Raw genomic sequence first — 18,052 nt, 5'->3', positions numbered from 1 at the left:
AGCCAGCTGAGGTGGGCGGGTAGAAGAAGAAGAGGAGTTTCTTATTTAACGTGGGTAACCAACGGAAGTCTACGACACGTGTCACTCCAACCCCCCAGCACTGATGTGGTTAGGGTTAGAGTGCCAGTCGGGAGCATGGTTGCAATCGGGAAGCGAACCCGAGTCGCTGGCATCCCAGTCCAACGTGCAAGCTGTTACCACCGCCTCCCTTGTCCTTCAGATCCTCCTCATCGGAGTCTCAGTAAGTAACCGTTTACTGAATAAAAAGTCATTCCAGCGGTACTCGAGCGATGGAACTGAGGTTGAGAACCGGCTTGAGTGACCCTGATTACTTCATCTACCTGCGCTCAGGATGGACACATGAGAATCAATCAACATTTATGTAGAAAGCGCTTTACAGCAGCCAGATGGTATCCAAAGTGTTTTGCAGTAAAAACAGATTCATAAAATTAAAACATGCCGCCTCCCCACTAGGTGTTAAAAGCCATCTTAAGTCTTTAACTTAGGTTTAAAAAGTGTTAGGTCGACAAACGACAATCTGAAGTCTGAAAAATGCAAAGTAAGATCAGTCGACATGAATCGTCACCAAACCATTCCACGGAAGTCCTCAGCGTGCTTTTACTGTGAAACCCTGCCGGATGCCGTTTGGATGGTTTGCAGGAAGCTCAACACCGAGGCGACGCTCGTGGACGGTTCCAAAGTGAATTGACGTCATTTGAAGTGCCGCGTGGTAAAGGTGAGAATTGATTTTTTTTTTTTTTTTTTAAAGGGATTTAGCGGAACAATCGCTTTGATGGATCGTTGTATGTCCCTCACTGCTAATTGTTTTGTGAAAACAGGGCGTGGCTGACGGCCAATCACAGTCCAGTACTGAGTCGTAGCTAAGACCATGACCCCACCCCTCTGGATCCTGGTGGTCCTGATCCTGCAGAATCCACCTGCTGCTCAGGCTGACGTCCAGGACCTGACCAACAGGAACGCGGACTTCGCTGCCCGACTGTACCGTGCTGTCGCCAGCCGGTCTGATGACAACGTGTTCTTGTCACCGTTAACACTGTCTGTGGGTCTGTCGGCGCTGATGAGTGCTGCTGATGGTTTGACCCGCTTGCAGCTGCTGCAGGGACTGGAATTCTCTGGTCTGGACCCTGAGACAGTTCCAGGTAGGGGTTAGAGGTCACAGCCCTCACAGGTCTGTCACCTTTGGGTGTATCTCAGCTTGCTCTGGGAAGGCTGGTCACCTGTCTGATGGACAGGTGTGGAATCTGATTGGTCTAAATAAGAAAACCTGCTGATTGGTTGTTATTGGTAACTATGGAATATCATCTCAGATCTCTTTCAGAGTCTGAGGACATCTGTCACTCAACAGGGCGGAGCCTCCAGCCTACTGCAGGGTGTGGCCATATTCCCTGCCAACAATCTTCAGGTGTCCTCTGCCTACCTGGATCTAGTTCGGGACAAGTACGGAGGAACCATTCAGAGCCTGGACTACACAACACCACAGGATGCTATTGACGCCATTACCCGCTGGTCCCTTGAGCAAACTGGAGACAAGATCCAAAATTTGGCCACAAATCTTGATACCCAGACCCAGCTGCTGCTTGTTACCGTTGCGTATTACCAAGGTAAGTCTGAGTGAGAGGACGTGGCTCACCGTGGCCACACTTGAGTCCATCTCTGGAGCTCAGCCCAACCGGATTCATAAACCTTTAGACTGATGTTCTGTTGTCGTGACTTTGACTCATTCTGGATTATTTCTTGCTCAGCTGCACTGCAGCAGTGAGGAGAAATCTTGTTGGACTGGAGGGAGTTTCAGGTTTATTGCGCAACAGATATGGAGCTAAACCTCACTCGTGGGCTGAGTCGGGATTGGGTCTTGCTTGTGGGCCGGGTTGGGGATGGGTCTTACTCATGGTCCGGGTTGGGATAGTCCAGGTCGGGTTGTGGTAGAGTCTCGCTCATGGACTGGGTTAAGCTAGTCGGGGTCGGGTTGGGTCTTGCTTGTGGGCCAGGTTGGGGTACTCCGGGTTAGGTCGGGTTGGGTCTCGCTCGTGGGCTGGGTTGGAGTAGTCCGGGTCAGGTCGTGTTGGGTCTCGCTCGTGGGTCGAGTTGGAGTAGTCCGGGTCGGGTTTGGGTCTTGTCCATGGGCTGTTTTTTTTTATGTCACTTTATAAAAGTAGTTTTTTGTCATTAGAAATGATAAAATTTGTTTGTTTACCAGTGAATGTATTTCAAAGTGTAAAATATAGAGTTGTTGTAATTCCGACCATGACTGTATCTGGGGATCTTGTTCAGTGGGGGTACGTTGGAGTGTGAGATCAATTGACTGATTGGGATGATGTCTGATGTTGTACAGGGCCATTGTGGTGAAGAAGGAGCTGAACTCTGTCTGTCTCCTTGTCTCTGTAGCTCAGTTTGCCCTCTCCTTTAATGCCAGCCTCACACAGGACGAGCGTTTCTACATCGACAAGTATCACGTTGTCGTAGTTCCTATGATGTTCAGGGCTGGTAAATACTTCCTGGCATACGACTGGTCGCTCAAAGTGGGCGTGTTGAAGTTGCCGATGACAGACGGAGCGGCCATGCTGGTTGTGTTGCCTGATGAAAACGTGGACATCACCACTGTTGAAGAAGATGTCAGCAGTGAGAAGGTCCGGGCGTGGATCAGACAGCTGAAGAAGACGTGAGGCTCTTTGATTTTATTTTGATGCTTGTTCGCACTCACGTTTTCTTCTTTAACAACAGTTCAAAATATCCACCGAATAGAAAACATTTGGAAGTTTTCACCAGAGGTGAAACGAAGTCACCGCCAAGTCGTTCTCAAGTCATCAGTCTGCAAATCCCAAGTCAAGTCAAACAGTTGGTGGTCATTATGACTTGAGACTTGACTTGGGACTTGCTGATTCATGACTTGAGAGTGACTTTGTCCCACCTCTGGTTTTCACTCAGAATCTTCTGATTCATGTGGTTTCATTTTTTTTTTTATGTCAGAAGAGATGGAATGTCTGTTACGATCGAAAAACACAAAGAAAAGATTTGAAGTAAAAATTAACCGCCGCAGCGATCTGAAACGTGGTGGATGACACATGAATCTCCAGTTTGTTTCTGATGGTTATTTTATTTTGTTAACAGGAAGTTGGAAGTGCAGATTCCCCGCTTCCTGCTGGAACGCTCGCTTTCCTTACGTGGAATCATGGAAGCCTTCAACATTACTCACGTTTTTCAGGATGATGCTAGTTTGATCAATTTGGGCGGAACCAAAGGTCCCAGAGTGACTCAGGTCAGTGATGTCACCAAAGGTGATGACATTATTTTTCTGACCCATAATGCAACATGCTGCAGCAGCGACATAAGGAAAAAAATGCATTTCAAAATGAATAAATGGAAATAATTGTAAAGATGATGTTAATTATCGGATGTTGTTTCCAAATAAAATATTTTTGTCAAGTGTAAAATAAAGTGCAAAAGTTTATTGGTAGCAGATAATTATTTTAATCAATTTTTATTTTGTTAAAATTAACCTTTCTTAACTTATTGATTGATCTATTTTATTTAGTACAATTTCAGGCACATAAAGTATAAACATTAAAAATCAGTGGATAAGACATTAAAGTGGAGAAACTGATTTCCTTTTTGGTACATTTTGGCATTTGAAGTGTCTCCATTTCCTGTCCACAGGTTTTCCACAAAGCCGTCATCACCGTGGATGAGAAAGGAAATGGGGAAGGCAGAGTCAGCGTCATTGGCAGCCCCCCTCCTCGACTTACCATAAACCGGCCCTTCCTCTTCCTCGTCTACCAGGAGGTGGGCGGTGGCGTGCTGCTGATGGGCCGCGTGGTCGATCCCAGCAGAAAATAACACTGAACCAAAACATGTTATAGTTTAATGATGCTGTGTGCATGAATCATTACCACAGGGAGCCACACCCACTTCCCCCACTGTGCACATGTATTAGCTCCGCCCAAAATGTAGTTTCAAATATTTAGTTGTGGTTTGAAGCATGGAGGCTTTTTGTTGTTTTTTCTAACACTGAAGTAATAACTTAATCTGTCTGTGCTGTTAAAATCTGAAGACATTTAATAAAAATGATTAAAGCTCAATTACCTGAGAATTAAACATTATTTAATGATTTTTTTTGGGGGGGGGGGGGGGTGTAAACTAATTTATAGAACAAAGTTGATTAAAATAGTTTTATTTTGCATGCAGAGACATTTACATTTATACATCTTTCTCATTCACAAATGTTTCCAAAGAAAAATCAGCTCGTGTTCAGAATCTAACAGGAAGTAAATAATGAAGATAAAACTTATGTCTGCTTCAGTGTCTTTAAAGTTTTGTCGAGAAAATCTAAACGTGTCAAGCTGATTGGACAACTGTCCATATTTAACCAATCGCACATCAGGACCACCACCAGCAGCACTCTGATTGGTTTGATTGATGTTTTCTCACAGCCAATCAGGTACAGAATTCATCACAGAAACACACTGTCTCTGGGGATGGGTGGGAGGGGGGACTTCCTGAACTGTTCACCTAACAAAGTTCTGTTTTGTGGAGTAGTTCCAGCTATTGTTACTAACGTGTTACTGCAGGTAAAAATGAAAATGAAGGCAGCGCAGTAGCCAAGCAGTTAGTGTGCTTGTTTCCAGAGTGGAAGGTTGTGAAATCAAGATCACCCCTGTCTGTTGTCCACATAATATGGAGCTGTATCAGGAAAGGCATCTGGTGTAAAACTGGTGCCAAATCAACATGCAGATCTACCTCTGATCTGCTGTGGTGACCGCATGGGGGAAAAGCGCCTAAAGAAAATGAATTCCAGATACTTGTAAACCCAAGAACAAATGATGCCATTTGTGAATTTGTTTTAATTATGGTTCTACTGATTAAAAGGTGAAAATGGGGGGGGGGGGGGGGGGGGGGGGGGGGGAGGGGGGGGGTTGCTCTTTTGAAGCAACGTGGTGTCAGTACTGCAGTTGTTCTGCTGGCTGGTGGTCATGACCACTGATATGGTCTCAAGTGACTTTTCCCTCATAAAGTTCTGCAGCTTTCAGGTTCCAAACACTTCATTTAGGTCTGAACCAGAACAGAACTTCCATGTTGGTGGACTCTCCTGGCAGATGTGCTACCTGCTGCTGCTGCTGCATTGTGGAAAATGACCTCAATGCTGTTTTCCACATGAACCACGACTGAAGCAAAATATGTGGACCTGATGATTGGCTGATGGAGGCATGATGACATCAGGGTCCTCACTCTCGTCCTGACGGCACACTGAAAGAGTTGGACTTGCGGGTTCTGTAGGCCCAACACAACAAAGTTAGTAAAAAAAAATTAACTCTTGAAATTTTCTATTTAAACAGACGCAGATTATAAAAAGTATCTCTTGGAAGATGTGGCCTCTAAACTCGAGCTGTTGCATTTCGTTCTCTGATCTTTCAACTCTTTATACACTTTAATGTTCATCAAGTCTGCCTGAGTAGTCCTACAACTTACACAGACAGCTTTCTGGACGGGTTGTCCTTTGTTCCACTGCTGTGCTGTTCTGCTGTCTTACTGTGCTGGTCCACAGAACTGATCCTGTGGTCCTTGGTACTGCCTCTGTTATTCAGAGTACTGGCTTTTGGTTCCACAGCACTGGTCCGATATTCCTTGATACTGTTTCTCTGCTCCACTGAACTGCTTTTGTGTTCCAAAGTGCTGGGCCGGTCCAGGAGGCTGGAGGTGTTGCTTCGGATCAGGACCGGCATGGATGGGGTGGAAAGAGTTGGAGAAATGGTTGCCATGGGGAAATGGGCGGTCCTTAGAGAGTCATCTGCAGAGCACAGGAAAGGATATAAGACTCAATTCAATTTATTTATATCACGCCAAATCATAAGTCTCCCCGAAGGTGCTTCATGTGCGTAAAGTCTAACTTCACCAACCCCCCGTGCAAGCACACAGGCAACAGTGGTTAGGAAAAACTCCATCAGCAAGAAACATCAAGCAGACCAGAGTCAGTGGGGTGACCCACTGCTTTGGCCAAACTAACAGAGATCAACGAACTATCAAACATGCAAAACAAGTCCAGCAGCAGCTGCCATCCAAAAATCTTCCTCAGACAGGGGACCGCAGTGAACAGGTGCTTCTGTCCACTGCAACCATCCACCATCCAGGTGTCCGGTGATTACACCACAAACACAGACAGGGAGGGCAGAATCGATCAGCAGTCAAATAACAGAATCACAGATGGGAGGCTAATGTGGTCGCTGGCAGTTTGCACTTAGCGTCAGTGACAGACCCAGAATTTGTGGACTTAAATGACTCCAGAGAATCACTGTTTTATCTCAGCTGCCAGACTGTTCCATACAACAGGTGCATGATAAGAGAACGCTCTGTGACTCTAACCCTGCTGACTTCCTTTTAACCTTTGGGACACGTAGGAATCCTGCTTCCCGAGATCAGTAAGATAGGGAGGCCCTAGTCCATGAAGGATTTTGTGCGTTCGTAACAAAACCTTAAAATCCAACCTCACAAGGACAGAAAGCCAGTAGAGGAAAGGCCGGAATTGTGGCCAAAAATTGTCGTCAGAAGTTCTGTAAGTCCAGTCATCAGGGCCAGAACCTTCAAAGCGACCCAACATTTGATAATTATGTGGTGACCCAACACCTGGACCAATCATGACCATCTGACTCCTGACACCAACCACTGGCAGAACTGTACATGTGTAATATGGCAGCAGCTCCAACCATCCCATCCTGGATCCACTGTAGGTTTTTATCTGTTTTTCTATGCTGTTTCTTCGACCTGGAAGCTTATGTGGAACAATGATGTTTGAAATTTCAAAGCAGAGCAGGTAGTTGATGCATGAGGAGCTGGTCTGAAAACATGTAGCCCTGGGTTTGAATCCTGCCCGTTCTACCTGTCTGTGTCCTTAGACAAGGTACCTAAGCTGCATCGTCTTAGTCCACCCAACTGTAAATGGGTCCTGGCTGAGAAGTAACCAACCTGCGTCCCAGCCAGGGGAGCTGCAGACATGATGCTCTGGAATCTGGCAGCAAGTACTGGCATCAACAGGCCTCAGGGTCTATGCAGGAAATATCAAAACTATTTTGAACCCATTGAGATAGAGTCCTTTAGTTTTTGACCCGTAAAAATGTACTGATCCTGTCACCAACCTCCAAAAGCTGGAGCGCATGGTTTCAGGTTAAAAGGTGCGGGGGTTTTTTTTGGCAGGACAAGAACAATCTGTTGTGCCTGTGTGTTTGAGATTAAGAGCCTTAAACAAGGTACTTCAGTGCTGATATATGACCACAGTCCAGACCACTGAGACCTCTTTGTGGTTTTATGCAGCCTGACAGAATCTTTTCATTTCAGATGGAGGTCGTGATGCAGTTGAACTTACCTTTGCTGCGTAACACGGATGACTTCCTGGCTCCAGAAGCTCCGCTCAGCTCTTTAACCTTCCTGAAACACAGGTACAGCCACAAGACCTGGTCACACTTTGGTACAGGTCCAACCCATCAGAGTTTCAGATAAATCCAAAAAGAGAACAGATCTCAATGTGGCAGAGATCTGGAGTCTTGCAGCTGACTCAAAGGTCAAGGGTCAGATCCTAGTTGGTCTGTGGCTGACTGAAAGGTCCAGAGTTGGAAGTCACTGGAACCTGACTTTGAATATTTGAACAGATAAAAGGCCAAAAGATAAAGCTCCGGTCTTTATGTGGTTGAAGGGCTGTTGTGTGCCTGTAACCATGACAACCTTCAGTAATTTCCACATCTCAGCCACTGGGGGCAGCACAGGTGAGGGTAGAGTCCCTTTCTTGGGTGGGAGTGTCTGAGAAGAAGAAAAGCTTACACGGGTCTGTCTGAGCTGGTGGCTTTGGAGCTTGTGGGCTGACTGCTGAGGGGACCGGCTCCGGGACAGTTTGGCCTTCCTCGACTCCTTCCCTGCACCGTGAAGAACAAACATGGTTTGGATTTGACCAGCATCTTAAGATGTCTTTCACGTCACTACATTCTTTTTTTTTTTTTTTTTTCTTTTCCCGTGTCCTTTCCCAAACGCTCATCCTGCAGCCGCCTCCAGGCCTCTGTGTCTCGGCTCGGGTCATCAGACTGTGGTCTTCTCTGAGAAGTCCTTCTTCTTTTAAATCTGTTTATGATGTATTTGTTGTCTGTCTGACCTTTGGGACTTCCAGAAATATGTGACCTGTCATCACGCGGGGTCTTTGTGGACCCTTGTCTTAATGTTGGATGGACAGGTTAGTTTGTTTGTTAATTTTGTTCAGCTGATTGTCTGACAGTCTGTCTGCAGTAGTTGCGTCTTACCAGAGGAGGACAGGGGTGCACCAGAGGATGACACAGACAAGGATTTAGTTGCTGCCAGATTTGTCTTGTCTCTTCCTGTTGGGCAAATGTCAGTTAATTCAAATAAGTTTTTTTTAGAGCTAAAACTAAACCAAACTGATGTTTTCTCACGTTTCTTCTCTGTGACTTTTTCTGAGTTGAGTTTGGTTTTATTCTGCTGCCGTTCCAACTGTTCCTGACAAAACAGGACACCTTGAGGCTCAGAGACTTGTAGCCATAACTGAGACTGTGGACTTTAAACTCACCATCTCCAGCAGAACGCTTTCTTCCAGCTCCTTCTTCTGGTCCAGTAAAGCTCTCTCCTGCCGCTTGTGAAACTGCAAAGACAAATGTCGGCGTGAGCTTTAAAGCCGGTGTTGAGAAGCGAGAGAGAGTGAGTGAAAACAAAGTAGATCAAAAGCAAGAGGAGTCAGTGAATGAAAACCAATGGTGAAAGTACAATGTGTCCACAGACCAACAAAAGGAAACATGAGCAAAATAAAGGGCAAACTAGGAAACGGAGTGACAGACCAAAAATAGCACAAGAATAATAAAAGATTATAAACAAGACTAGAACCAAATCTGAATCTGACAGCACAAACACAGGAAATAAGACAGAACAGATTATAACCCAAACTAGAACAGAACGTGGCCGAAATATAACTAATAACCATCACAGAAAATAAGAAACCAAACTATGGAATGACCAGAAAATAAAGAAAGAACAGAAACAAAACCAGAACCTACAGCAAAACAGATAATGGAATGACTTGAACAAATGATCACAGGAAACAATACCAAAAACAAAGAATACAAGATAATAAAACGATACATAATATACAGAATCAGAGAAAACATAATATGAAATGATTATTAAAGGGCAACCAAGAGGATCAAATAAGGGGAGGCAGACGACAATAGGGTACAAACCCATAACCTCACCCCGAGCCAGGACCTACCCTGACGTTCACAGCTCTGAGCTGCAGCTGACGCTCCAAAATGATGCATGCGCAGTGAAGGCAGGGGGACTGATTTTTAGGGGGGCATTCGGTCGGTAACACCGGACACAGTCCTGGATGAAGAGAGTGAAGAGTGCCGGTGTCGCCAACCGAACAGCCCCCCCCCCCCCCCCCCCCCAAAAAAAATCAGTCCCCCTGCATTCACTGGACATGCATCATTAGCCGCGGTTCAACGATTATCACCTCATTTCTGCTTGAAGCTGCACTTCACTCATCATCTGTCTCAGCAACAGATATCTGAAGCTTTTCTACAACAATCATTTCCGCATAAATGCAGCATTATTTCATCATGAAGCAGGGCTGAAGTGATCAGAGTGCTATAGCTACATGAGCTGCTAGCTGATGCTTTCAGTGTGCTTCGGTCATTTCAAAGCGTCATCGAGTTTCACCAACTTTCTGCTTAAAACAGCCTCGTTTCTGATTCAAACTGATTTTAGAATGATTTAAGAGGTTTTACTTTATCATCTGATGTTTAATAATCCCAGTAACCCATCTGATTGCTTTGGGTGAAGACTCAGTCTCAGACATGCTGCTGTGGTCCGAAATGACACATGCGCAGTGAAGGAAGGCGGACTGATTTTTAGGGAGGGACCGTTTGGTCTGTGACACGTCATCACTGTAAAAGCTGCTTACTGGATCCGTGATGTCCAGTTTGTCCAGTTCCAGCACCATCTGAGGACATTAAAGTGATAAACAGGAAAAAGTTAATCTTCAGGTTGCTGAAGAGGAAAGTGTTCTTTAGAGGACGGCCCTGAGTCCACAGCACTGCTATACTAAATGGTGTTTTTCACCTTGCTAACCCTAACCTTGCAGTCAGATGGTGAAGCTGTAAATCTGTTTTCGTTTGTGTGTTTTTGTGGATGGCACAGGTATAGGTACCTTGCGGATGGTTGCCACCACATCCTTGTCTTTCTCTCTGCACAGGAGTTTCTGCACACAGAAGTCCAGCTGCTGAAGCAGCTGTTTATCGGCTGGAAGGCGGAGACATGAACGTAACCTTGGCAACAGATGGCAGAGCTTATACCTGATGGACAGGTAGACAGGTAAACATACATTTCATCTGGGATGTCAGAAAGCACAAAACTGCTAAAAGTACCTGACATTAGCCACTGGGTCATGGACCAGCTCCAGTGCTGGCAGCAGGAAGTATCTGTTGAAGTATTTCCTGGAAAAAATCTCAGCAGCTGTTTCACAGACATCAAGGAACCTCAGACGGTTCCAGTAGCTCCGCCCCTGAGCAAGATCTGACCAATAACAGAGACAGCAGAAGAAAGGGGGTGGCTGAGAGGTGGAGCTTATGTGATTCATGGCCTGTGCAAAACACTACAAACTGAAGCCACAGTGTGGCATTATGATGTCACAAAGTCCTACAGACATGGGGGGGTGGAGCCTATGGTATCAGTTGTCTACTTTTTCAGTTGGTGGAAATTACAGCTGGGTTGGTGTGACCTAAAATTCATTTTTCACTCTAATTTTGAAGTATGGACAGTAACCGTATCAAGTGGGATATTTTATGGAAAAAACAGTTAACCTTTTTCAGTCAAAGGCAGAGTCAAACAAGGTTGTGTCATTGCAGCCGCCTTCTTCTCACTATTTTTTTGGATGTTGTTGTGAGATCCAGTACTAACTTGATGGCAAGATTTTCAGTCTTTGGAGGGTTCATGCCAAGACAAACGTTTCCTTCACATCACTGGAGCTTCAGTATGCAGACGACTCTCTCTGCTCCTGCCCCCAGGATGGCATGTGGAGAGCTGAGACCAAGTTTCAGCATGCAGTCTACAATGTATTCATCATACCCAGTCTTCTTTATGACTGTGTCATAGTTTGCCCCCTGTCTTAGTCTGCTTCCCTCTCTTTGTTCTTCTGTCTGGTCCTGATTGTTGATGTTTGTTTTTACCACTTTAGTCATTGGTTGTATTATGTTATACTTTAACCCCATAGTGAGTTCCATTCTAGTTTAGTCTGTCTTTAATTTTCTTGTTGCTAAATGGTAAATGGACTGCATTTATGTCGCACTTTTCCATCTGCATCAGACGCTCAAAGCACTTTACAATAATGCCTCACATTCACTCCGATGTGAGGGTGCTGCCATACAAGGCGCCCACTACACACCAGGAGCAAGTAGGGGATTAAGGACCTTGCCCAATGGTCCTTAGTGATTTTACGGTCAGGGTGGGATTTGAACCGAGGATCCTTGCTTAACCACTAGACCATCACCTCGCTCTGTCATTCTGTTTTTTATCATGTTAGTCTTGGTGGTTATCTGTTATTCTTAAGCCACATGTTGAGTTCTGTTCTAGTTTAGACCAAGCCTTTTATTTTCTGTTGCTCTTTTTCAGTTCCTCCATTTATTGATTGTGTGTTCCTTTCATGACTGGATTATTTGTATCTTTATTTCGTAGGCGTTTGGGATTTGTCTTGTCACTGTCACGTTTCTGCTGTTGCTGCTTTTGTTTGACCCACCCACCTGTCACTCCACTCTTGTCTCCTGTCTCACCTTTGTCTCGTCCGGCCACACCTTCTGCCCTGCACCTGTTTCACATCATGCCCTGATTACTCTCTATGTTTAAGCCCTGTAAATTCCTTTGTCCCTTGCTAGTTCACTATGCCTCCTGCCTTGTGCGTTTGCCCTTGTTCCAAGCCGTCCTTGTTTTGCCATAGTCTGTCCTCTTCCCTTGTTCGACCCTTGCTCGCCTTTTAGACCTCAATTCTGCCTCAGCCTGTGAACCTGCTTCTCCGTGACTGAACCTGGCTTGTTTTTGACCTTGTTTTTGCCACCACCTGTGTACCAGTATCTCCGTATTGGAACTCCGCTCAGTTTTTGACCACGCCTCTGCCTCACGACTGCCTGTTTTGATTGACATCCTGTGTATCGACCTCAGCCTGTTTTTTTTATTTTTTATTTTTAATAAAGCCTTTTTCGAATCCCACATCCGAGTCATGAGTCTGCATGTGTGTCCACCTGCCGGCCACACCTCCTCAGTTCCTGACAGACTGTGAGACATGAACCACCTACTGGAAGCAGATCAAACAGCTAGAAACATAAAATCAGCAATGACTGAGATGAATTCACGTGGCAAGATGGGGTAACAAAATGCTTCCATACTTGAGCGAGCCTCCTCTTCTTGCTTGGAGTCAATCATTCTTCACTAACAGCTCAGGTAAACTGGACACATCTACAGAAAGCCAGATTATTGTCTACCAAGACAACTGTACTTTTCCCATCTTTTCTATGGTTCCAGACCAGTTAGTGCCTCAAACAAGAGACACAAGGACCTGCTAAAGTACTCCTTGTTGAAGTGCGGCATCATCCTATTGAGTAGGATCAACAAGCAGGTTTGGAAAAACACAATCTGGAAAATGCATTCAACTAATAACCCAATTGCAGAGGACGCCATATGTCAGGAATGAAAGAAGGCTGCTGGCAAAACGAAGACAAAAAAACCCTACAGCTCAGACATGGCTGAGTCTCTGCTTAACCCATTAGCCCCCATATTCACTCACGGGTGGCTGCAATGACAATGATTTTTGTTTCAAAGTTTGTCTATTATTGCTTCCAGAAGCACTGACATGGAAACTATGACTGTGGTCTTATTACTTAAACGTTTCACGTAATGAAACGTTTAAGTAGTAAGTAAAGAAAAATTATGCACAAAACAGCAACAAATAGAAAAAAGTGTCATTGCAGTAAACAATACAAAACCTTTTCCCACCAACATACACTTTTAAAAAATGTATTTGATTTTCTGCAGCACCTGGTAAACCCAGGGTGTTGCTCAGTAGGATCAGGAATTGGTTCTACCCGTGTGCAGACCTGGGTTTGATTCCTGGTCATATAAAACTTCATTTGAATTGTCTCAGTCCACCCAGTTGGAAATGGTATCATTTTGGCTGGGAAAGTAACTTATGAGAGACTAGAGTCCCATCCAGGGGGACTCATAGACACAGACACTTGAGGACTCTGAGCTGCTTCACCCTCCAGAATCTGTCTTCTTCTTATTATTATTATTCTTGCTATAGAACATCAACAGCTGCTCGGTCAGATTTCATGGGTTAAGCCGTGTACGTCCTGATGAGTCCTTGTCTTAGGAACACCAGGGGCTGCACACAGGGCATCCGGCATAAAATGTAGAGGTCATATACACGTCAAAGATCAGTGCTGCTGTTCACTGTGTTCTGACCGTCAATCAGTTGATCCATCATTTCCTGTCGTTGCTCCTGTTTGCGGTTGAAGCGTAGGAATGTGCAGAACATACGAGCTGCTTCCTTCTGCACCGGTAGAACCTTCTGCAATGACACAAACCAGCAGCTGGTTACAAGCTGAAAAACGAAAACATGTAACACATTACTGGAGCGACTGGTTGTGAGATGGAGTCGTCCACCTGCTACATGATTCTGTGTGTAATTTGTCGTCCAGCACACTATATAGAGCCAGACTAGTGTTTCCTCACTGTCATTAACCTTTAACATTTATCATACCATTGCCTCATTGAACTTTAAGTGGCATTAAACACTCAGATCCAACACGTGTTATTACACAATGTGTCCTTGAATGTCGTGATGGACAGACTGAAGGACGTCTGACTGTAGGCGAGGTGATGTGATGGACAGACTGAAGGACGTCTGACTGTGGGTCTGACTGAAGGCGAGGTGATGTCGTGATGGACAGACTGAAGGACGTCTGACTGTAGGCGAGGTGATGGACAGACTGAAGGACGTCTGACTGTGGGTCTGGTGTGTGTGCCTTTGTGTCTACTGACATTGGTGGTGAGGATGGTGAAGATACATGAGGAGAAATTCTGGTGCAGTAGCTCTCCAGGAAGTAGTCTGGCAAGGCAGCTGTAGCGCTGCAGCAGTTTCTCATGTAGACGCCACCGTAGCGAACGTCCAACTTTCTGCTCAGCGAGCAACAAAGCTGACAGCAGCTCAGAAAACTGAAAAGCTGCCTGAGGAAACAGTAAAGGCTGAAAAACATTTTACATTTGTTTGCAGTAGTTAATATTAACAAGCAGGTTAGTGGTTGAGGTCTGTCTCACCTTGTGGTCCAGTATTGGAGCTTCTTGTCTTGACAGAACTGCTTCTAGAGTCTCCTCCAGGTGGTTTATCAGTGCATCCAACACCTTAAGAGGGTACACACACAAATTAATGACCACATCCGAATCACAAAAACCTAAACCCACACTGAGCAGGACTTGCTCAGTGTGGGGTGTTGTACTGTCAGGTGGACAGTTTGTCTTGCTGTATGTGGTTACTGGCTATTGCTTCTATGCGGCTGATCTATGTTTAAGGTATTAAGTTCAACTTTATTTTTATAACATGCTGTTAGAAAATGTCTCAGTAGGTACTGGATCGTCCATCGGGTCTGACAGAACTGCCATGTTTGAAGAAATGGTAAATGGACTGGATTTATATAGCACTTTTCTATCTGTATCAGAAGCTCTTTACAAGGCCTCACATTCACCGATTCACACACCAATGTCAGGGTGCTGCCATACATTTTTTTTTTTTTTTGCCAGCTTGCACTCGGCGGAGATGGACGCACTTTTCTCTTCTCCCTCCCTCCTTATCTTTCCTGCTTCTGTGGCGTGTTGTCTGTGAGGCTTCAGCTTTGCTCTTCTGGAAAACGACAAAAATGGATCTGTTAAAGTGGTCTCTGAACGCAACTGACACTATTTTTTCTACAAGACATTCGGGGGCGGAGGACCTGACCTGTCCTGCCGGGACGCATGTGATGGGTTACATGATGGACTCGTGGAGGAGATGGCAGGTCATGTGCCTTTACATGCTTTCTGTGGAGGACGTCGAACGTGTACATATTCGGCTTGGTGGTGACCGGCTTTCTGCTGTGTGGAGCGGGCACTATGCTGGTTTACCGGAAAATCAAGAAAGTGGAAGCAGCTTTGATTGGTCCTTCCAGGCTGCCCTACATGATTGATTCGATTGGGAAGGCAGTGGCTGCGCAGCGTTGGAAAACATCTTGAATAGGATTGCAGCCCTGGAATCCCGCTCTGACCGTCTGTGAAGACCACATTCTACATTCAGATGCATTGAGAGCCACTCTGTTCTCAGAACTGTGGAATCTTTCAGGCGTCTCCTAATCTGGCTATTCATTTGGCTTCCCCAAATACAGCTGCACTTCAAGGTCGCTGTGATAAAACCTCCTCAGAAGATCAACACTTAAGCCTCGCTCCCTGGTCTTCCGCCCTCCCCTCAGCTTCTCCAGCTCTGACGTTGACTGTGCTCAGGACTGCTCAGGACTGTTAGGGCTGCCCCTCCCCCTCCAGGATTGTCGGACAAGGCCATTGACGGCGCCAAACAGGCTGCCTCCGGAGTGTTCTGATAAACTGGACCTTTTCAAATCTCGGTTGTCGTCCTGTGTCCTTGTTTTTGTCTGTGTGATTATTGTTTTTCTGTGCTGATGGGGATTTTTGTCCTCATTGCCGCTGTGTAATGCAGCGGCTATGAGGGTTTTTTTTTCTCCTTTTCCCTCGTGTTTTGCTTTTCTTATATATGTTTATGTACCGGGCCGGCCTATGTGTTGTGTGTGTGTTGTTTGTTATGGGTCGGTGTTGGTTTGCTCAGCCCTGCTGTTGACCAAGGCAGGGATGTACATCTGGAGCTGGTCCCCGGGCGCCTAATGGCGACTTCTGCTCCTACTGGCAATTAGGATGGGTTAAATGCAGTAGACACATTTCATTGTGCAGGGAACATGTTCTTCTGTGCATATGACAATAAAATTCCTTTGAATCCTTGAATACAAGGTGCTCACTACACATTGGCAGCACCTTTTGGATTAAGGACCTTGCCCAATGACCCTTAGTGATTTTCTGGTCTGGCTAGGTTTTGAACCAAGGAGCCTCTGGTCTGAAGCCTAAAGGCCCACTGACACGAGCATGCCTTTGATTCACACAATAGCACAACCTGTGTCGTGCTGGAGAGTAAACTCTTCTTTAACGGGTGCAGACAGGATGCCAGAGGGGCGTTGGTGCGCGCTATTTGCGCACAGAGAATTTTGAAATGTTCAAAAAATCTTTCACATACGTACAAATGTCGTGCTATCTAATCTCCAACACTATGTGCGGCTCGTTAAGTGGAGTAAATAAAAGTGAACAGAGCAAGTGGTGACGTCAGCGGATCGCATCAGAGCGCAGCTCGTCTGAAGGGTTATAACAAGAAGTTAAATCTGTTATAAACATAGTTTAACAGCTGCACACAAGAAGGAAAGAACACGCAACTCTTTTATCAAGCCATGGCAATGTAAACAAGACAAATAATTACCTTTTCAGGCAGTAGAGAAGCTTGAATCTTTGACTGGACTGGGTTGCTGGACGTTTCGCTTCAAATCGCAGAAGCTTCCTCAGCTAAAATTCTTGCTCTGGTGGTCTGACATCTGTCTTGACTTTTGTAGAGAAGAATAAACGGAGGAGGCTTAGCACTGTTCAGCACTGCTGTGGCTCCTCCGTCCAACATCACAGGAGAAGAACGGAAAGCTTTGTCAGCACTGCAGAAGGGCCAAAGCATCCTTATCCTGCCAGCGGATAAAGGCAGATGCATGGTGGTCCTGAACACATCGGACTATGAGGCCAAGATCAACAACTTGCTCAGTGACTCCAGTACATACGAACGTCTGAAGAGAGACCCCACGAGCGGCTATAAGAAGAAAATCACTAGCTACCTCCAAAACCTGGAGAAAGAGGGACTCATCGAAAGGCAGACATACTACAGACTGTACCCTGGGGATGCCACTCCATGCATCTATGGACTGCCCAAAATCCACAAACAGGACGTGCCACTCAGGCCTATTGTATGTAGCACAGATTCCATCACGTACAATTTGTCCACACACCTCAAGTGGATTTTGGCTCCTCTAGTGGGTAACTCAGACCACCATGTGGAGAACACACAAGATTTTGTGAACAAGATCAAGGACCTGCAGCTGGAGGCAGATGAAACTATGGTGTCATTTGATGTCACATTGTTGTTCACCTGCATCCCCGCTGTGAGGCAGAGACCGCTGGAGGATGGGTCTCTATTTGAAAGGACCAAACTCACACCAGACCACATCTGCCAACTCTTGGAGATCTGTCTTAACATCACGTATTTCCTGTTTAGGGGGAATTACTACAGGCAGATCCATGGTTGTGCGATGGGGTCTCCGGTATCCCCCATTGTGGCCAATCTGTACATGGAGCGAGTGGAGAAGACAGCCTTGACGTCTTTCACGGGCATCTCTCCCAGTCACTGGCTGAGATATGTCGATGACACATGGGTTAAAATCAAGCAACAGGAGGTTGAGGACTTTACAGAACACATCAACTCGGTGGACTCCGATATCAAGTTCACACGTGAGGATGCCAGAAACAACCATTTAGCCTTCTTGGACTGTGATGTTACGATTGGAGAGAACAGGCAGCTCCAGACAGGGGTTTACAGAAAACCCACTCACACTGACCAATATCTGCTCTTTGGCTCAAACCACCCCCTTGAACACAAGCTCGGGGTGATCAGGACTCTTCAACACAGAGCCCTACAGGTGCCCACAACTGCAGAGGGAAGGGCTAAAGAACAACAACTGGTCCGGAAAGCCCTCACAGTATATGGGTACCCACGATGGTCCCTGGACAAAGTGCAGAAGTCCCAGAGAACAAAGAGACCAGATAGACAGGAGACGGAGACAAGAAGAAGAGGAGTGTCTCTCCCTTATTTAGCAGGAGTAGGGGA

The 18,052-nt window shown here is 45.7% G+C and overlaps 2 protein-coding genes across 2 annotated transcripts in view; one reads left to right on the top strand and one right to left on the bottom strand.

Annotated features, from left to right (window-relative positions):
- The first annotated feature begins 660 nt into the window (after nt 1-660).
- LOC117503257 (protein Z-dependent protease inhibitor-like) lies at nt 661-4,097 on the top strand. The gene is made up of 6 exons (XM_034162464.1): nt 661-736; nt 840-1,160; nt 1,329-1,622; nt 2,407-2,680; nt 3,130-3,277; nt 3,676-4,097. Exons 2-6 carry the CDS (start codon nt 890-892, stop codon nt 3,853-3,855), a joined length of 1,167 nt encoding a protein of 388 aa, XP_034018355.1. The 5' UTR covers nt 661-736; nt 840-889; the 3' UTR covers nt 3,856-4,097.
- A 1,072-nt stretch (nt 4,098-5,169) lies between these two features.
- Nucleotides 5,170-18,052, bottom strand: part of ppp4r4 (protein phosphatase 4, regulatory subunit 4) — a 50,134-nt gene continuing 37,251 nt past the window's right edge. Inside the window, 14 exon segments of the mRNA XM_034162413.1 lie at nt 5,170-5,286; nt 5,485-5,803; nt 7,373-7,434; nt 7,825-7,874; nt 7,876-7,916; nt 8,295-8,369; nt 8,445-8,508; nt 8,579-8,650; nt 9,965-10,003; nt 10,211-10,355; nt 10,428-10,575; nt 13,513-13,618; nt 14,092-14,277; nt 14,368-14,451. Of these exon segments, the coding sequence (XP_034018304.1) occupies nt 5,241-5,286; nt 5,485-5,803; nt 7,373-7,434; nt 7,825-7,874; nt 7,876-7,916; nt 8,295-8,369; nt 8,445-8,508; nt 8,579-8,650; nt 9,965-10,003; nt 10,211-10,355; nt 10,428-10,575; nt 13,513-13,618; nt 14,092-14,277; nt 14,368-14,451 (1,437 nt within the window). The 3' untranslated portion in view covers nt 5,170-5,240.

The sequence above is a fragment of the Thalassophryne amazonica genome, chromosome 21, assembly GCF_902500255.1.
Source record: "Thalassophryne amazonica chromosome 21, fThaAma1.1, whole genome shotgun sequence".
Taxonomy (NCBI): Eukaryota; Metazoa; Chordata; class Actinopteri; order Batrachoidiformes; family Batrachoididae; genus Thalassophryne; species Thalassophryne amazonica.
This window is presented reverse-complemented; position numbering and strand designations above follow the sequence as displayed.